The sequence below is a fragment of the Equus przewalskii genome, chromosome 1 (genome assembly GCF_037783145.1).
Source record: "Equus przewalskii isolate Varuska chromosome 1, EquPr2, whole genome shotgun sequence".
Lineage (NCBI taxonomy): Eukaryota > Metazoa > Chordata > Mammalia > Perissodactyla > Equidae > Equus > Equus przewalskii.
The window spans coordinates 93,782,244-93,804,064 of record NC_091831.1 but is presented as its reverse complement, the minus strand read 5'-3'; the positions used below and the strand labels follow the sequence as shown (position 1 = coordinate 93,804,064).

At 40.5% G+C, this 21,821-nt stretch overlaps 1 protein-coding gene and 1 pseudogene across 1 annotated transcript in view; one reads left to right on the top strand and one right to left on the bottom strand.

Moving 5' to 3' along the window:
* ARPIN (actin related protein 2/3 complex inhibitor) overlaps positions 1–21,821 on the bottom strand; it is a 56,177-nt gene that overhangs the window by 19,124 nt on the left and 15,232 nt on the right. The window contains exons 6-8 of the mRNA XM_070617484.1: positions 16,965–17,056; positions 16,153–16,264; positions 3,120–3,191 (exon numbers count right to left, since the gene is read on the bottom strand). Of these exons, the coding sequence (XP_070473585.1) occupies positions 3,120–3,191; positions 16,153–16,264; positions 16,965–17,056 (276 nt within the window). The remainder of the gene's footprint in view (positions 1–3,119; positions 3,192–16,152; positions 16,265–16,964; positions 17,057–21,821) is intronic.
* Positions 6,333–8,794, top strand: LOC103558652 (arginine/serine-rich coiled-coil protein 2 pseudogene; annotated as a pseudogene).

The following is a 21,821-nucleotide window of genomic DNA, read 5'->3' as shown; positions in this document are numbered from 1 at the left end:
GGAGGGAGTTCAAGGTGATATTCCTATTGTCTTATCACAGGTCCTTGGCCTGAGTAAAAAGACTATTTTCTACTGTCAGTCGGAGGTATGTCTGAACCAGTAACTGCTCTACGTGAGGGCAAAGCTAAGCTGGAAATCCCACTAAAAGAAAATCACCTGCTGCAAGGTACCTTCGGACATTCTAAAGGTGAGCAGAGTGAGATTCTGACTCCTTACATGGTCACTTTTCAAAAACCTCAGCAGACACAGAGAGTAATTTCCTGATGTCATGTGAACTAAAAATAAACAGTTTTATAAACTGTAAAAAAAATTTGCAGCGGCAGCAAAATATTTTATGGAACTTATTTGAAGATAAGACGTATGAGAAAGAACATTTTTATGGCCTTTTATTTCCTTTTAAAGCCATGCCCAATAAAATAGTTAGGACTGGAATTACTTTACTGCGTTAGCAGGTACCCTTACAAATATTTAAAAAACAGTACTAGAATGATAAGGAAAAAACATCATGATTACCTCAGGAAATGGAGAAAAAGGTTTGGATACATTTTAACACACTTTCCTGACTCAAAACTCCTGGCCACTAGGAAAAGAAGGGAAGCAACTTCCTTAATCTGATAAAGAATATTTACCAAAAACCTACTATACTTCAAATATCATATATATAACAAATATTATACTTCATGGTGACCGGAAGAAAGCTTCCCTTTGAAATCAGGAACAAAATGAGATGCCCACCAGCACCACTTCTATTTTCATTACACTAGAATTCCTAGTCCACAAAGTAAAACAAGACAAAGACCTGAAAGGTACAAGGATTGGAGATAAATGGGCAAAACGTTTAAAGACAAAATATCAGAATTAATAAGCGTTTAACTCAATATCTGGATTCAACATCAACAAACAGAAATAAAGTGATTTCCATATAGCAAAAATAAACAAAAAATGAATATTTAAAATATCATATACATAAAAAACAGGTATCTAGGAATAAATTTAATAAAAGGTATGCCTCTGTGGGGAAAACTACAAAAGTTCATTGAGAAACCTCAAAGAAGACATAAAGAAACAGATATACCATAATACAGATAAAACTCAATATTGTAAATTCTCCTCAAATGTTCTATAGATTCAGTGCAATTCCAATCAAAATCCCAACAGGTGTGTGTGTACGTGTGTGTGTGTGTGTGTAACTTATAAACTAACTCTAAATTGTATATTCAAATGCGAAGGACCCAGGCTCAATTTCCCACAGGACCTGCAACTGCTTCCCCCGGGTGTACCATCCCACAGGCCCCAAAGTTTTCAGGTGTTGGGCAGCCAGCACTCCCAGACAACTTCTATAAACAGCTAGCACCCAGATACAGACTGCCTGGTGTCCACACAGTCTGTGTATCTCCTCACTGGTAAGGTTACTCCCACAGTTGCCTGATAAAAACAGAGGGCACTGGGAGAGGGGGGCGGTGTGGGGAGTCACTCCAGCAGAGACTGGCCCTAACACCCCTCTCTGTGGGGACAATGGGAGGATGGGAGACCTGTGCCTTCTCTTCCCTTGCTTAGGAATTTCCCCTTTTTCTAGGGGAAAGCCTATCCCTTAATCCATGCTTTGAGATGTGGATTCATGTCTGGCCTGGTAAGCAACAGGTGGCATCTGCAAAGGAATCCACTTTCAAACTAGGTGGTAAGCCCAAAAGTAACACCTTGTATTTCACAATAAAAAAAAAATTGTTTTAAAACATTAACAATAAGGTCTATAAAAGACATTCTTTTATTCCCCCCATATTCTCAAGTCTCTTTAACCTTAACCTTTTCTCCACACTAGTACAGAAAGGAACTAGATTTGAACTATGGCTCTCCTTAACAGAAATTACAAGATAGCAGCACCTTCAACAACTGACAAGCCTCAAGCAATTCTAAGTGCTTGCAAAGAGGGGGCTAGGAGGTCTCTGAAATTTCTCAAATCCTTTCATATGAAAAGGCAGCATGACCCCTCAAAAGCACAGTGAGCTCCGGAAGCCTTGTGAGGCTGTCAGGGAGCCCCAAGTCTGGTATCAACAGAAGGAATGGGGTTCTGTGATTCTCCCTCATCAGGCTGCTCATGGAGCCACAGAGCCGAGCCAGATGTTGAGAGAGAAAACGTCACTCCTTTCCCACATCCAACCTTAAGAACGCACTCACTGCATAGGGCCAGAAAGTGCCATCTGAGAGCCCTGAGAGAGTTAACTGAGACTGAAGATCCTATTGGGAAATGACAAGAAAGTCCTATAGATGGATCTAGACACCTACCTCATCATGATGAAAACAAATTAATAAAAGATCACGGTTTAACAATGAGTAGTAGTCTCCTAAAAATCATTCTGTCCCTCCAAGGGCCATGAATCACAGTGACAACGATCAGTTGAAGAAAAACCAGGATCAAGCAAACCTACAATGCACCAGCCTCCACCAGGGGATAGCTCTGGGTACAGCATGTGCCTAGCTGAACAAAACAAACGTGGCAGTTCCTATCCCCTTGCTGGCTGTCTCCCATGTTTAATTTGGCACAAGAGGACACAGGTCATGTCAGTTATGCTACTAACACAAATCTGAGAACAGGTACTTTAGAACATTTCAATTCTGCATCTGACAGCTGGCATCCCCACAGAGTATCACCTGACCTCAAACTATGTTATCGATGTCTTAGTCACTCTATTGCTCTTTAGGAAAAATATAAATTTTACTAGCTAAGTTAAAGCCCCTGCGCCATGATTATCCCAAAGCTTCACTGTCATTGGACTATGCCCAGGAAACTCATTTTATAATCAACATAAAATCAACTATTTATCTCAACTTTGGCCTGGTAGCCAGTCATTCTAGTGACATCATTGCCCTATACCAAGAAGTCTGTCTGTGAAAACATGAACCATGATATAGGCCCAGTAATAATCTTGTGTGTGTTAGAACTGGTAACAGATCTTAGCAAAATACCCCCAAAACTATTACACTCAAGTTATTAAATAAAACCGGTTCTAGGACTATCCCCAGAGTAAAAACATCCAAAGAAAGAACAGGAAAGCAGAGAGGTGGCTAGAGGTGTCCTATGCTCTTAGTTTTCTAGTAACCTGGTTTGGGAGAGAAGGTACCTTATCCATATGGAAGATCAAATCCAATTCACAAACATTTTCGAAACACTTATCCAAGGTCTCCACAAAAACCTAGAAAACAAGGAGAAACAGATAAAGGAGAGAAACAGGGACATACTCACGTCTCCACAAATGTCACACGTCAAAGTAGAGGGGGCAGTCGTGATAGTACTTACCTCATGATAAATCTACAAACAACTGCCAGCATTAGCTGATCACTCTACTTATTCCAGTTCTGAGGGGAAAATCTAGCACAGGACAATCTTGTTTTGAGAACAGCAAGACAACCAGCAGACACATGTGGCTTTCTTTCCTTCTTTATAAGATGCTAATTTACATAAAATAATAAAATGAAATACCAATTACGTACAATACTATGTCCTTTCCCCAAGCCTCCATGTATACACGTACAAATATTTTTCACTATTACAGTGTTAACACAGTTTTGTCCTGCTAATTTCAATTAACACTAACATTAAAACACCTTTCCATGAATCAATTTATATGCTTACAATTTTAACTTTTTAATATAACATTTAAACAGAAAAGTGGACAAATGATAAGGGCAGCGCTTAAAGAATTTTCAGAATGTACTATCACGTCACCACCATCTATACACTGAAATGGAGTACCACCAGCTCCCGAGAAGCGCCCTTCCTGCCCCTCAGACACTACCCCCTCTCCAGGGGTAACCACCATCCTGACTGCTATCTGCATGCTTGAGTTTTGCCTGTCCTTGAATTTACACAGATGGAGTCATACAATATGGACTCTTTTTATCTGACTTCTTTTACTCAACAATGTTTGCGAATTCTTCCATATCACTGGCTGTCACAGAAGCTTGTTCATATTCATTGCTGTATGGTATTTCATACTAAAATTTATTTATCTATTCTCCTATAGATGGCACATTTGAGTTGTCTTCAGTTTTGGGGTATAAATTGATAGAAATGGACATTATATTTCCAAGCACTTGGAAAACTATTTGACATTATTTACTAATATTCTATGACCTAGCAATTCTATCCCTAGGTCCATACTCAACAGAAATGCATATATATATATATATATATATGCCAAAACCACATACAACAATTTCATAACAGTACTATTCATAACTTTAACATTTTCAACAGTGACAATAGTTCACTGTAAGGATTATATACTAAAAATGGGCTTATTCTCAATCACTGTGCTGGGCACTTGGTAAATCCTTATAATCCAGCAACTCAAGTCATTCAGTGTGGGGAAAGTTTATCGAATAATTTTTTTGAGAATTTCCTCCCTTCCATGTTCCAATCTTTTTGGAGCTACTTATATTAGAATATTGGATCTCCTTATTTTCTTATCTTTTCTCTCCCATTTTCCATCTCTGCCCATTCTAGGAGAGCTCCTTAACTTGACCCTCCGATACTTCAACTGAGGTGGGGGTTTTCCCCCCATTTCCCTTTCAGGTTTTTAATTTGTAAGAGACCACTTTGTTCTGTGTTTCTTATTTGTTTGGCAGCCAGTTTTTGATGATCTTCTTTTATTTCTCTGTGGCGTAAGGACAGGGTTTTATCCCTTTGTTTGTTTCACTGTTTTCCTTTCTCTGCACGGTCTCTAGCTCCTGTAAGTGGTTTTGTACTGTCTGTTAGTTTTAGACCCTATCTTCTACGTTAGAGGCTTTCCTCAGATGTCTGATTATCCGGGTTTTTTTATTCATAAGGAAAAAAGGCTGATTGGAATCTCTGGGATCATGGCTATTTGTTGGAAATCTTCCCCCCATCCTTATGGTTTTTTTTTTTATCTCTTCCCCCTTAGATTGGTCAGATTTCCCAGAGAAATTTTCTAATCTCCTGCCTGAAGAGTAAAAGACTAGCTGCCAGAAATTTAGGAGCCGAGCAGCAGTAAAAGGGCATATATGCTCACCCATCCCCCTGATGTGCACCATCAACCATGTCTGCTGTCCCCCAAACCAGACGCTTGCTCTCACCCTCTGCAGAGAATCAACCTCTCGTCTTGTGCTGGAGGAGGGCAACTGCCCAGAGGACTGGAATGGGGGAACGGACTTAGGGACCTAACTGGCTCTCAGACAGCCTCCCCGTCCATTCTGCCCCCACACCATAGCGAGACTCTGTGATGCCAGCTCCGTGCCTGCCGAGGGTTCTGCAGTGTGGAGCAGCTGGGCCGTCGGCTTTCTCTACTGCTGGCCAGCATGTGGCTTCCTCGGGTTTGCCAAGTCAATACCAGGCATTCCTACTCTTTCCTGCTTTCAAACAACTGCTTGCTATTGTCTCCTCTCCTGTTCTCTCTGTGCTTTTATGTATATATGTTCTTTCAAAATTCATGTTCTATGGTTTTAAAAGAAGAAAATAGAAGCATAGAAGTTCCCAAAAGGGCGTTTAAAAAACGAAACTGACAAAATCTAAAGTTCTTACAGAAAATAAAATGTGAAGATACTCTGCCAATAACATTTGGAAAAATAATGATAATAAAAAATGACTTGCCTTACTAGGTATCAAAATTCATTGCAAAGTTTTGGTAATTAAAATAGACTAACACTAAGATAGGAATAAAAGTATGGCTCAGTGGGACAGAATATAAAATACTGAAACATACACGTTTATAAAAAAATACATTTTTTTCCAGATGTGGTAAATCATTTTCAAAAGTGTTAAAGGCAAAAACTAGATTTGGGAATTTATTAAAAGGCTAAAAATTCATACAAAATCTGCAGCAAATTTAGACAAAAATAGATGAAAATACATCATTATCTGTCTCTTAAATAAAGTAATACTTTCCATAAAAAACAAAGGTGGACCTTTGCCTTAAGTCTGAACAATGCTGGCTCCAGAATTCTGTGCAATTCTGAACAAAAATACATTCTCTGAAAATTATTTTCCACTTATTGTGAACTTCAATATGACCATGTTCAAAGGCAAATCATGATAAAACTGCCATTGTCTTAAATTCTGCAGGCTAAGAGTTTCAGACAAGCTGCAGTAAAATGCCATGGTTGAGAAACCCAGTGAAGCCCAGGAACAGAGCATGAATACTTTGGGTTTTAAAGTTCAAGAAAATTGGAGAAAAAAATGTGACGTGTTTCTAGGGACACCCAAAATGAGAGCCAGAGCAGTCTGTGAAAAAGTCACTGCAGCCTGCTGTCACTGAGTTGCCTCCATCCTGCAGCTCCCACACCCCAATACCCGCCGTGACACTCATGTACGCACCATGGTTGGCGCCACCAAAGCCTCTTCCCCGTCCTGGCAGGTTTGGGGGTGGGGGGACTTCATTGTGCATGCGGCCTCCCATGCCAAGAAAATACAACTTTTGATAAAGAGGGTATTTTAAATTGGTGGGGGAAAAGATGAACTAGTTGATACACTAGTTGTTGGGACAAACAGCTACCCTTTGGGGAAAAAATTAAGGTAGTTTACCTAGCTCAACGCAGACATAAAAATGCGTTACAGATATTAACGAGCCAAATGTAAAAACAGCAATGGCAGATCCCCCTTGTGCCATCTGGGTCTCCTGTGGGAGCGAGTTAGCCAGTGTGTGGGAAGCTTCTGGGCGGTTGGTACTGTTAAAAGCAGAAATTGGAGGTGCTGCCCTAGCAGCCGGGACTCTGGACTGAGATGCTCAGAGCATATGTGAGGACAGGCAGACCATATTTCTCAGCAGCACTGTACTAAGGGGCTGTTTTCATTAAAAAGGGTAATGACATTAAGACTGGTGTATTAGTCTGCTTGGGCTGCCATAACAAAACACCACAGGCTGTGTGGCTTAAACAACAGAAATTTATGTTCTCACAGTTCTGGAGGCAAGAAGTCCTAGATCAAAGTCTGGCAGGACTGGTTTCTGGTGAGGACTCTCCTCCTGGCTTGCAGACAGCCACCTTCTTGCTGTGTCCTTGACAGGGCTTTCCTTAGTCCATGAGTGTGGAAAGAGAGAGATCTCTGGTGTCTCTTCTTCTTCTTATAAGACCACCAATTGTATGGGGTCAGGGCCCCACCCCATGACCTCATTTAACCTTAATAACTTCTTTAAAGGCCCCATCTCCAAATACAGTCACATCAGGGGGAATGTGAAATGAATTTGGGGAGACATAATATAGTCCGTAACAACTGAGTTCTCAAATAGGCTAGTGATACAGAATAAGATGGACTAGCTCCAAAAAAGACATTTCCCCGAAAAGAGTAGTCAGATGTATCTGTTTCGCCTAGAGCCTCAAAACATCATTATTCATGGTCACAATCAAGGTCAAGAGAAAGAAAATAAAAGTCAGATAATGAAGGAAAAAACGCAGGAGCCGGAGCACAAGCAAAGAGCATGCTAATGCATGAAGAGACTCAACTGAAGATGCTGCAGACTCTGGTAGCGAAATAATACAACATGAATCCAAAAATAAATTCTCTAAGAAAAACAAATCTGAGGAATGTAATGCAAAGAATATTCTTCTCATACCGGAAGAGAGCAACTAAATTCATCTGAAAATGGTGAGGACAGACACAAATGCAAAGAAAGTCAGTCATCAAGAGGCAGAAGTCAGGGGTTGCCCAGTGGCCGAGTGGCGAAGTTCGTGTGCTCCGCTTCGGCGGCCCAGGGTTTCGCCAGTTCGGATCCTGGGCACGGACACGGCACTGCTCATCAAGCCATGCTGAGGTCTCATCCCACATGCCACAACTAGAAGGACCCACAACTAAAAATATACAACTACATACCAGGCAGCTATGTGAGGAGAAAAAGGAAAAATAAAATCTTTAAAAAAAAAAAAAGAGGCAGAAGTCACTCAGGATGTAGGTCTCATAAAAGGTGTCATCACAGTAGAAGCAGGGAATGGAAGAAGTCTCGATCCAGGAACAGGGAGCAGAAGAAGTCAGGATCTAGCAGCAGAGAGAAGAAATCATGATCCAGAAGCTGGGAAGGAAAACTGCAGACCAGATCTCGCTCCTGCTCAAGATCGAGGTACAGGCATAGGGGTAGAAGCAGGAGTGGTACGAGAAGTAGAAGTCGAGACAGAAAGGAGAGAATGGAAAACCATGAAGATTTAGCAAAAGTTGAAGCCGGACTCCTACTCTGCCTCTCTTCAGAGGAACAAACACAGCAGTGGATGCACAAGAAGCTTTAGCTAGGAGGTGGGAAAGGACAGAGAAATTACAACAACAGTGAGAAAAGGAAATGGCTGAAAAACAGAAACAATAAGAAATAGCTGCAGCTACTGGAGATTTAGTCGTCAGTGTTGCCGCCCTCTTGGCATCAAGAACACAAGCAACTTCTCAGGGAGCTACGGCAGCTCAAACGGCAGCCCTGCAGGCTAGAGCTCAGGGACCAGCACAGCCGTTTCTAGCTATGATGGCCCAGCAGCTGTGAATCCAAGAAAATTTGCTGAACAAGGAAAACACTTTGGCAAGGTAAGAAGGAAGGGGACAACTCCTAGCTTGCTTAAATATGGGATAAATTGAGTTTTGAAAACCAGGACTAAAATGTCAAATTTAGAAAATGACTGGGTATCAAGAGTGAAGACAAAGCTGGATGTAGCTCAGCTGATGAAGAAAGTTCTGACTTTGAAGCAACAGGAAGAAGTCTTTGGAAATCCAGATGCTCAGTATGAAATGCCAAGATCATAAACCCATACCCAAAGAGGAATGGGATCGGGTCTCACATCTTCATTGTGAGGAATGGATCGAGTTTGAAAAGATCACACTTACAAAGCTTGGGACTTTACAGACTTCTTGTTCTGATGTCAGGTCCTTGTCCACCAAACAGCTAACATTCTAGCTTGCATGGATATCGCACTGACTTTACTGAAAAATATGATTCTCAAAACAAAAAAGAAATGGTAATGATCTGACGTGACAAGAGGTGTCAGCTAGCGCTATGGAGGTGATCCCTTTGTAACATAGAAGTGCACCAAATGAACACACGGTCCACCTTAAACTTACATGCCACGTCTCAATTATATCTCAATAAAGTTGGAAAAAAAGGAAAAATAAGATTTTTTGTAAATATCAAATCAGTGATACTGGAGTTAGTATTGTAATCAGGTTAAATCCACTTTCATTAAACTTGACAGGACACTATTTTTCAGTTCATGAATTCTACTTTTCAAATATATAAAAGCTGCAGGTGTGACAAAATCTCATACATAGATTTTTTTTGTGTCCACTGTCTGGTGCACTCTTGTACTTCACATTTTAGTTATTTTCATCTCTTGAAACATGAAAGAAACATTATGGAGATGTTCTTTAGACAATCTGGCCATGTGCTACATAATCCAGTACAAATAAGCTGGGTGGTAAAGATAAAAATGGTTTTCTCAAAAGAAACTAAAAACAATGGCAATATTGGAGAACTTTTTTTTTTTTGGTGAGGAAGATTGGCCCTGAGCTAACATCTGTTGCCAATCTTTCTCTTTTTGCTTGAGGAAGATTAGCCCTGAACTAATATCTGTGTGAATCTTTCCTTATTTTGTATGTGGGACACCACCACAGGATGGCTTGATGAGTGGTGCACAGGTCTGTGCCCGGGATCCAAATCCATGAACCCCAGGCTGCCAAAAAGGAGCACACAAACTTAACCACTATGCCACTAGGCCAGCCCCTTAGAGAACATTTCTATACCTTGGAGCTATAATTAAAAAGATCAGTAGACCTCAGTACATAAAGTTAAAAGACCAATGGACTAGGAGAAAATATTTGCAATAAATATAATAGAAAAAGGATTAATATCCATAAAGTTAGGAAAAAACTCAACACTGACAAATGAATAAAACAAATGAGCCAACAGAAAAGTGGACAAATCCTGTGGTCAGACACTTTCAAATACAAATGCCAGTAAACACTAAAAGATATGTAGCCTCACGAGTACTCAAGGAAGGCCTAGGGAAAACAATGAATTTCTATTTTTCACCCATCAGATTGGTAAACATTTGAAAATATTCTTAATATTTAAAGTTGGTGAAGTAATGAAGCAACAGGCCTTTTTTGCTAGGCAATCTGGCAATATCTATCAATTTAAAAAGCACATATCCTTTAATTAAAGCAGTATCTATCCTAAATAAACTAACAGGTGCATACAGATGCGTGTGCAAGGCTATCACTGCAGCATCACCTGCAATAGCGAGAAACTGGCAAAAGCCTAGATGCCCACAAGTAGAGTACTGAATAAAAGATTATGATACTTCCACTTTATGGAATACCACGCACCACTAAAAAGAATGCATGAAGTGGAAAAAGCTACAAAAAATTCAACTATTATTCAATTGAAAATTCAATTTACTATTACGTGATAAAAAAGCAAGTTGCAGAACTATGTATATAGTGTGATTACTTGTTATTTAAAAAATTAAATAATGTAGATGACACGTGTGTGTGTGTGTGTGTGTGTGTGTGCAGGCATTTAAAAGACTTAACAGCAGTCACCTCTAGAAAGGAGACTAGGGCATGAGAGAAAGGGGATGATACTAAGGAGGAGGACCTCTCCATCCTACTTAATAAACTTATCGTTTGAATCTTTTATAAAAAGAATATATTCACGTACTACTTATATAGTTTAAAAAAACCCAAACAAAACAAAATAACATACTTGAAATTCCAGATACAGGCCTAAGTTTATACAGAAATGTAAGTTAAACTAGGAGTAGTAAAACAATGGGACACTGAATAATTTGGAGAAACTGGATAACAATATGAAGAAAACAGTTACTTGATTCCATATTGTAGCATATATTGAAATAAATCTTTGTGTTAAAAAGCTTATAATATATATTTTTAATTGGAAACAGTTTAGAATTTTGTCCCAATTGTGACAGGAAGATAAACTTATGACTAGCGAAGAAGTAGAGGAGATCAGCATAAAGCAAATAGTTTCAACTATGCTGAAGTGCAAATAACGAACATGGTAAATTAACAAATTAAGAATTAAAGTGGGGGCTGGCCCTGTGGCTGAGTAGTTAGGTTCGTGCACTCTGCTACGGTCGCCCGGGGTGTTGCTGGTTTGGATCCTGGGTGCAGACATGGCACCACTCATCAGGCCATGCTGAGGCAGCGTCCCACATGCCACAACCAGAAGGACCCACAACTAGAACATACAACTGTGCACTGGGGGGCTTTGGGGAGAAGAAAAAAGATGACGACTGGCAACAGATGTTAGCTCAGGTGCCAATCTTTAAGAAAAAAAAAGAAAGGGAAGGTTGCATAACGGTAAAGAAATATTTATGAATATAACGATGAATGAAAGTTTAATATCCTAAACTCCAGAATAAATCATGAGATATTAGGACCTTTTTTCAAAACAAAACTTTAACGTAAGATTCGAAAGAAGAAATGAATATGGAAGGAAATGCTACTTTTAATTCACTTCTAATTATAAATCCAACAGGGACTTGTGGGACTTGTATAAATTATTCAAGAATGTATATGGATGAACAAATGGTTATAAATATCAGAGAATATAACGAAAAAGAACCCAAGGGGAATAACCGGTCTTACTAGATACATGAACCTCTATTAACAACAATAAATAAAACAGTGTGAAACTAATACAGAGAGAGCAACATAACTCAGTGGAACCCAATGAAGAGTAAAAACTAAACCTAACTATCTATCAAACGTCTATTCAATCACCGCACAGTGAGTGATGACCATGCACTAGCACGTACCTTTCTACCCCAGGGACTCCAAGGTCAACAAGTCATGTCCTCATCTGGCATATATTCTGGGCGTGAAAGAACAGGAGGCAAAGAAACAAGATCTTTTCTACTGTCCTAAGTGCTCTGAAGGAGGTAAAAAGGATGATGCGACAGGGTTACTTCAGAGGGTGTCAGGAAAGTCTCTGAGGAACAGTATTTGAGCTGAGTCATGAAAGATGAAGAAGCCAGACATGTGAAGAGCTAAAGGGTGAAAGAACCTAGGCAAGAGCACTCTAGGGGACAGAACAAGTGCAAAGGCCCTGAGGCAAAAATGTACTTGTGTTTGAGGAACAGAAGGAAGGGTGGGACAGCTAGAGTACAGTGAAACTGAGTGTGTGTATGGTGAGGTCAGACGGAGAGAGATGAAGGAGCCAGATCACGTTGGGCCTGACAGGCTGTGAGAGGGAGTTTGGCTTTTACTGTAAATTTAATACATTATACATTGAGGTTTCTTCAACAAGGGGAGGTAAAAATGAATTATTTACATTTAATATAATTGTTTAGAAAAAATAAGTTAGTTTTGAAAATATTAGTTTTACAATAAACTAAGAAATACATAGCAAATTACTTTTTCATTGATTATAAGACAGAGTATTATTTCTGTGTTAAGAAAAAAATCCTGTCAATTGTCATTGTAAGATGTCATCTATTGTAATACACATCCTGATTTTAGTTATTAAAGTGTGAAAAAATGTGCATCTTAGAATAGATGAAATATAGTATTATAAACCAGGATCCAGACTTCACTGGACAAGTGGTTCAATTATCTACAAAACATTTATGTGAGAAAGAACATTTCAGATTACACGTGGAAAAAATAGGCATGATTAATAAAATAAAAACTCAGCCATTTGAGAGGTACCACTCTACCTCTGCACAGAAATTTAAAATGACATATTTCAATGTTGGAGCCTGGAAGAAACATAAACTCCCAAGTCCTGGAGGTATTATAATTACTACAGCCTTCCTGAGTATCTACCAGCAACATGCATTAGAAATAGAAATATTAATTCCCTTTGACCCAAGAATTCTGTTTTCAGCAGAGTGTGAACAGGCACAACAGTTTGTGTAAAGACTTAGAGTAGTTTTATTCATGTTAATAAAAAAAAAAAGGAAAATGGAAACAATCAAACTATCTAGTACTGTTCTGCTGCTCTACTGCCTGGATCAGCTGAGAACACTTGTTTTACCCCCACTGAAATGTTCTGCTTTGACCCACTCTTGAAACAGACAGGTAGGTCATGGCAAGCTGAGCAACAGAAAACGAGAGCAGTCCACGTTCCCGCTACACAGCCAGAGTCCAATGCCCGACTGTGGTGAGCAACGTTCCCCGGGATTCCCTCACATCACCCTGCCCTCAGACTTGCCCAGATGGGGCTCCTAGGGACTCTCAGCGACACTGAAGCCAGACCATGACCCAGAGTCTCTGTTCAGCTTATCTTCTCTTGGAAGCCTTCATCTAAAAGTGGCAAATTAACCCTTCCGTACACAGCTAAGTCTGTGCTTGCCACTCAGTTTTTCCAAACTAAGCAAAATCTCATTTAGGGAATATCCATCACATGGTAAGACTACAAATAGAAGCAAAGGAATGATCAACTCAAACGTCTGAGGAGGGAAGCAGTGAAGGAGGGGGATGGAAGTGAGGTTGGACATAAGGTACTAGCAACGTACTGTTTCCTAATCCGGGTGATAGGTACATGGGTGTTCATTTTACTGGCATTCTTTAAACTGTACAGGCATGTTTTACATATTTTTTTGTATAACCAACGTGTTTCACAATAAAAGTAATTTTAAAACAACAATAATCTTACTGGGATTCTGACTGGGTTTTCAGTCATTTATAATCCGGAAGTACTGACATTTTAATGAGTTTTCTCAAGAGGCAAAGGGTATGTTTTATTCACTTATTTTGCTCTTTTTTCATATGTTTAGTAGAGTTTGAAAGTTTTCTTCGTATAGATCTTGCACATTTTTATGTTTATTCCTGGGTATCTTATGGACCTTTTTGCTACTGTGAGTGGGCCCTTTTAAATACTATATTTTCTAACTTATTATTGTTAAAGGAAGGCTAATATTTATATGTTAAACGTGTATCCAGTCCCCTTACTGGGCTCTATTATTAGTTCTAATTGTTTTCCAGCTGATTGTTTTGGATTCTCCAGACAGACGATAAATTTACTGCAACCATTATATATTCTGAAGCCTAGTAAAGCCAATATCACATTACTGCCCTTTTTCCCTCAGATCACATTTTGCCTTTCTTGGCCATTCATTCTTCCCGATAAATTTTCCCTTCACCAGGTTCTATGAGATCTCCTGATGGAATTATACTTGGTTTCCCATTTAATCTATTGATTACTACTGTTATCTTTGCTTGACTCTTCCCAACAAGAGGAGGGCTTGTAGCTCTATCTTCAAGTATGCCTTTATGTTTTTCCTTTAAGATTTTACAATTTTATTGGAATCAATGTCACGCATTCCATACTAAATTAATTTCCAAACACTACATATCCTTTGTTACTACTGTAAGTGAAATTTCTTTAATTACAAATTTTCTAGCTGTTTTCATAGAAACAGGAAATTCAATTTTGATGGACTTACCTTGTCTTCTGCCATTTTGTTGACATCATGCATTACTTATTACGATCTTTGCTATTTTTTTAGGTTTTCTAGGTACATAATTAGGACATCTTACAGTGATAACTTTCTCCTCCTTTACCATGTTACTTCATTTCTTTTTTTATCGCTCATTACAAATGTTTGTTCAAATTAGAGTAAACGAGACACCCTTGTACTCACGAAGGCCTGTAGACTTCTCCCCCAGGAAGGGGAAGAAAGATAGTTTCACTGTATACCAGACTTGATGTACTCTTTGAATTTTGAACCACATAAGTATTATTTCTTCAACAGTTTACACTAAATAAATATACATGCACTAAATAAGCAAATAAAAACGCTTCCTATGCCAATTTAAGAGTATTTCAGGAATATAATTTGGATAATCATTTCTCTTGGCATCTACTGATGCAATTATATCAATTTCCACTATTTTTCTTGTATTAAAACCTTCTATTGAGTGTTTTTTACTTAAGTGGCTTATTCAAGTCACTTAAAAGAAGCCCACCTAGAATTTCGTGAATAAAATTATGGAATTTTACTAAATTAATGGTTCCCAAGCTAGGGCCCCTACACAATTCAGTTTCCATGAAGGTAATGAAAAGAATCTGTACGGCATTTCTAATTTTCAAAAAGCCTGCCAAAATCATGTTTCACTATGTCAAGATTGCACAGACTAACTAAAACATCAAGTTTCTTTGCTTTAGCCTAGAACTACAAGTGAAAATATAAAGTAGAAATTATTAAATGTCATTTGGTTTGATACTTGAAAAAAATTTCAAAGCATGATGTGATACTGTAATTTATAATAAAAAGTATATATTTGATATTCACCTCCATTTGTAGCACAGAGCTCCTAAAAACCTTGGTATTTCCTAAGTGATAAAGGTGTCTTTTGCTTCACCTTATTAAGGTGACTTTTGGAAAGCAGCCAAGGATGAGGGCTGACTGCCAGGGAACCAGCCTCGTGATGAGAGGGTTGGGACTTTCAGTCCCACCCGCCCCTGACCTCCAGGGAGGGGAGAAGGCTGGGAGCAGAATCAATCATGCCTGTGTAATGAAGCCTCCACAAAATCCAGAAGGAGGGGGTTCAGAGAGCTTCTGGGTAATGAACATGTGGAGTTGTGGGGAGAGCGTCAGCACTCAGAAAGTATGGAAGCTCGGTGCCCCTTCCCACATACCTTGCCCTATGCACTTCTTCCATCTGGCTGTTCCTGAGTTACATTCTTTACAATAAGCTGATAATCTAGTAAGTAAAATGTTTCTTTGAGTTCTGTGAGCCACTCTAGCAAATTAATCGAACATGAGGACGAGGTCATGGGAACCTGCAACCTATAGCCAGTTGTGAGAAGCACAGGTGACAACCTGGACTCGTGACTGACGTCCATCTATCTCTAGGTGGACAGTGTCAGAATTGAGTTAAATTTATGGGACACCTGGTATCCTAGGAGAATTGAGTTAATTTCTCGGTGGTAATGGGAAAAAAACACACACATTGGAATTTGTGTCAGAATCGTATAGGAAAACCAAGGGCAGTGAGAGGGCTGAGTATAAATGAATGAATCCAGAAGCTCTAAGAGTTTTTGAGGACTGCTCAGGAGCTTTCTCACAGCACCACCTGGTGGACATCTGGCAACTTTTACCAGAATCAATAAAGCGACTGACAAAAGGATCTACAGGTCAGTTACTAAAAAATCCAGCACAAACTCTCTACAGTGGCTGCCATCATTAGCTGACTACACATACCTGGATGAGGTCCAAGATTCCAAGTTCACTCTCCGATGAATCCACACAAAATACAAAGTAGAGGGTAGCATAGTGCCGGTAAATCAGCTTGTAGTCAGAGCCGCCAATCAAACTGTGGAAGACAGAAAACATTTAAATGGCTGCATCTCTTTTTTTTTTTTTTAAAGATTGGTACCTGAGCTAACAACTGTTGCCAATCTTTTTCTTTTTGTTCTGCTTTTTCTTCCTAAATCCCCCCAGTACATAGGTGTATATTTTAGTTATGGGTCCTTCTAGTTGTGGCATGCGGGATGCCGCCTCAGCGTGGCCTGATGAGCGGTGCCAAGTCCGCGCCCAGGATCCGAACCAGCGAAACCCCAGACAGCCATAGCAGAGCGCACAAACTTAACCACTCGGCCACGGGGCCGGCCCCAAATGCCTGTATCCTAATTAAACATATCAAAGAGAAACCCTGTGCCAAGGAATGAGAACAAGACCAAGAGAAAGGGGGAGGACAGGCCAAACAACAGCCCACGTCTCCCATGTGAACGGCAACCAAGTTTCGCAGAGCTGTCTAAAGGCACTGTACCTCCTCCATTCTTCTGCCCAGCCTCCCAGGAACCAAACACCTAAACAAGTAACAGCTGAAGCATAAGCATTCCACAGCTTCCAGAACTGGGTCTCCAGAATCGGGTCTCTCCCTGAGCAGACCATGCTAAAATCAGCGCAAGTTGCATCAGAACCCACCTGACACTTGAGTACTGACTAAAGATGCAATGATAAGGCCACCCAAAAGTGGACGCATGGGGAAAAAGCTGAAGCTGACTGTTTACCTTCCACCCTCCAAGAAGTTACAGATGTTGTCATCCCGCTTGAGAACTAGATGGAAGGTCTCTCGAACAATCTGCTGCTGGATTTCTTCTGGCTATGGAATAAAAGGAAGAAAGAGAATCAGTGAAGAAGCCTGAAAAACTACATCCCCTTGACGGGGAGGGGCAGCAAGAGAAGTGCTTCCAAGCCAGGAACAATCTGAACATTTGGTATTGGTTTCCAGAGAAGATAAAAATGATGAGGAGAGAGAAAATAAAGAGTGAATCTATGGGAAAATGGACGACAAGGCTCTGTTACAGGAATTAAGACAAGGTATATTTACCTAGATAGACAGTCACTAGCCATTACTGTCATGATAGGTAAGCTGGTATTTCTTTATACTAGTTAATAAACAAGGAAAAGAGAACTGATAAACTCTCATGCAAGGTCAAAGAGTAAGTGGAAGGCCTGGTCCTGAAATGTTTTGTCTTCCCTTAGAAAACATCTATACCAGGTACACAACAAAGGTCAACAGGTCTAACACTTCAAGGAGGTCAAGATGCAATCATGTACACGTTTTAAATAACTGAATTTGGACCTTTTGTGCTGGTAATATAGGTATTACATGTACGATGCTGTGCTGCTCACCAACAAAGGATTACTGAGAAAGACAGAAAAAAAAGTTGCACTTACAGATTAGAACTTTGAACACTCACAGAGCTACAAATATTTTTTTTCACTTACTATTCACTTACTACACGTGAGAAAGCTCAACTGTGATGGAATCTCTTGATAATTCGCATTCAATTTCTATTTATACACGAGGTTCATAGTAAGTATGGTTAAAAAAAGAACGATAGGACAGAGAGACCAGTCAAGACAAAAAACAATTACAAGCTCTAGACCAGTGCTTCTCAAATTCTAACGTGCAATGAATCACCAGGGACTGATATTAAAATGCAGATTCTGATTTAGCAGGTCTGGGGTAAGTCCTGAGACTGCAGCTCTAACAAGCTTCCAGGCGACACCAATGCTGCTGGTCTGGGCACCACGCTTTGAGCAGCAAGCTTAAGAGAAGCTTCCCCTAAGACTCAGAAAACAGACTCAAAAAATGTTAATCTCTTTCTTTCAACAGCACTGAACCTAGGTTTGAAATGGTTAGTTCTTTAAAAGAAATAGAGGGGAAAAAACAGGGGAAATGTCACTGTGGAGAAATTACTTTTCATAACTTTGACTCAACGTGGGTAAAGAGTGGCTCTATTATTTACTGAATGGACAAATGCGAACTTGCTGATCACTGGTCATTGTAATTCGGGTAAATCAATCACTATTTTCCTGGTTTCCATTTAAAAAACTTACAGAGCTCACGGATGCCAGGATGCTGTAAAGGATTAACTAACTCTAGGTCTAAGCATCAGCACTTTTTTAAACTGACAAAAACATCTTTCAATGTAAGGCCTTTTAGACTCTAGGGGGAAGTGGCAGCAGTCAGTGGGGAAGTGGCATGAAATGACAAGGCTACCAAATTTCTAATTCAGCAAAAAGGTAAACTACCAATTGCTTACATGACTCACTTATTTTAATAATCCCTCATATCTTTTATTATTCTGTAGTTTTCAAGATAATTTTCACTCATGAGCTAATTTGGTTCTTTCAAAAACCCTATGTTCTCCAAAGATGATATGCAAATAGTCAATAAGGACATGAAAAGACGCTCAACATCATCAGTCATCAGGGAAATGGAAATTAAAACCACAATGAGATACCACTTTATACTCACTAAAATGTCTTTAATCAAAAAGATAATCACAAATGTTGATGGGCAGGTGGAGTTGGAACTCTTATACATTGCTGACGGGCACGTAAAATGGTGCAGCCACTCTGAAAAATGGTCTGGCAGGTCCTCAAAATGTTCACCATAAAGTTACCATACGGACCAACAATTCTCCTGGGTATATAACCAAGAGAAATGAGGACATATGTCCACACAAAAACGTGTACGTGAATGTTCTTAACAGCGTGACACACAAGAGCCACAGGTGGAAACATCAACTGATGAAACGTGGCACAGCCACACAGCAGAACGTTACTGGGCAATAAAAAAGAATGAAGAAGCGATAAATGCTACAACATGGATGAAGTTTGAAAACATCATACGAAGTGAAGGAAGCCAGTCACAAAAGACCACATATTGCATGATTCCATTTATACGAAATGTCCCGAATAGGCAAATTTAGAGACAAAAAGTAGATTAGTGGTTACCTAGGGCTGTGGGAATTCAGGGGGAAATACATAGTGGCTGCTAGTGGGTACGGGTTTCTTTTTGGGGTAATGAAAATATTCTAAAGTGGATCGTGGTGATGGTTGCATAACTTTGTGAACATACTAAAAACCATTGAATTGTACACTTTTAAATAGGCAAATTGTGGCTTATATCTCAATAACACTTAAAAAACGGAGGGGGAAAAACACACACACACCCAAAAATTGAAATACAAATTGAACAGCTATATTGAATGCTGATATTGTTACCTTGACATAATATTTAATAAAAGGTAACTAGCTAAAAAAATTAAAGTCCTAGGAAAAAGGTAAAATTATTTTTTCATTTCTATTCGACAAAAGAGGAAATAATGCCTGAAAGAGTCTGTTAACGTGTCAACAGACACTAGGCTAAAAAAGGCGGAGCTGAGACCTAAACATCAGTTCTGCGACTCTTTCCCCTCCTGGGTTTCACCCGTCTCCCAGTTACGGGTGTGACATTGTGACACCTAGTCACAAGGAAAGAACACGTTGGGGGAGGAGGAGGGCAGGAGGCAAATAATGATGTTTGCGTTTTCCCAGAAGAGCGTTTTTGGAAAATTCACATTCGCTTTCTGATGTCTCGGGCCTCACGCGGCAGCATTTATCCTTTCTCATCACTTGCACTTTTAAACTGACTTTCACTCTGCAGAGCGCGGGGGGACGTCCCCGGGCAGCCCCAGGCCACACGGAAGCGAAGTAATTCCAAGAAAGCCCTTCTCCAGACCCTCCGGCTAAAGCAAGACTGTAAGAAGCAGCATGTTTCTTCGTCCTCGGGAAACGGCCTTCAGCCCCCCCAGGACTACAAGAGCCCACCCCGCCGTCCCTCAGGGGGCCCGAGACCCACAGGAAGGGCCCCAGGGGGCCCAGAAGCGGGTCCGGGAGCACGGGGGCAGCGGGGACCGGTCCGGGAAGGAGGTCAAGGGGTCCGGGGGTCATGCAAGGCGCAGGAGCCCCGGCGGCCAGCTGGCGGTGCCCGGGAGCCGGAGGGGCAGGAGGGAGCGGGGAGCGCGGGCGCCCTGAAGGGACGTGCGAGGCTGGGCCGCACTCACGAAACGCTGGTAGAAGCGGACCAGCCGCGGCTTCCCGTGGTTGTTGAAAACCAGAATGGCCTGAATCATCTTCGCCCGCCACTCTTCCGTCAGCCGCCGCGGCTCCCAGAGAGCATCTCCTTCCGCCACAACACGAGCACTTCCGGCTGGTGCGCCGCCGAGAGGGGCCAGGGGAAACTTAGCCCGGTGCCCGGGGGCCCGACCGCGAAGGGTCCGGCCTCCCTGCACGCCTTGGACAAGGCTCCGGACACCGAGGCTGGGGAGGGTCGTCGGTCGGCCAGTGGTCATTGGACGCCCAGGCCTGGCCAGGGCGCAAAGTCCCCGCCTGGGCAGCATGCAGCTCATTTTTATTGTCCAGCGTTACATACAATGCTGCAGTGAATTAGATAGATGTCTCCTCGTGCAAAAGGGCTATTTCTCCATGGGAGGTTGTGAATAGTGGGAATTAAGGGATATTTAATGCGATTCCATTTAAAAGGTACCGGCGATCCCAAATTGGTAGTTTTTTTTCTTATAATGACTTAGAGGGCGTGAGATGAAACACGTCCCTATCCTGCAGATGGAGCTGGATATTGGAATCGCCTATCCAGAGGACTGTTTGGCAATATGTATCAAAAGCCTTTAAATATATAGAACATTAAACGCAGAATTCCCACTTTTAGAATGTATAATAAAATGATTGTAGATAGGTGAAAAGATTCAGGCTCAAGAACGTACATCCCAGCAGTGTTATTACAGGAGAAAATGGGAAGCAAACTAATTATGCTGAAATGAGAAATTAGTTAAATGCATTGTTTCACATGAGAAATATTCAAGTTATTAAAAATAATGTTGTGAAGATTAATGGTATAGGGAAATGTTCATGACATACGTGTAACCGAAAAGATTATACAAAGTATGTACAGGGACGTGCCGCTTGGTAAAAGATTGAATGTAGATACAGCAAAATATGGATAATAGTTGTGTCGGCTGGAATGGCAGCACCATGCCGCGCTCAGCACAGGCTCCTGGAACCGGGCTGCCCTGATTCAAATCCCCGGCCTGTTTATTTTTTGGAAAAAAATGTTTCTACTTTCCTCACTTGTTATAAGCAAAAGGAGTTAACATTCGTAAGTACTTGGAGCAGCGCACAGCGTATGATGGAGTCCTCCATAAGCGATTGGAAAAACACCTTTGGGTGGTGGAATCACATATTTTTCTTCTCTAAAATAAATATGTATTACTCTTGTAACCAGTGTTTTTTAATTTAAAAAAAGCCAAAGGCAATAAATGTGCACTGAAACCTGGCAAAATGTTTCAAATGTTGAGGAGGAATATTAGAGAAAATTCTAAAACAGAAGGATAATGAGGAGGACCTAGCTCTGTCAACTAAACCTACTATATTAGTTCAAATTGTCGTTATAGGGAGACTGATTGAAATATAATAGATAATTTAGGTATAAAATAATTTTAGTATGTGATTTAGCAGAAATCATAACTTGATAGTGGGAAGGATTTAGTAAATACGCCAGGATAACTGGTTGGCAA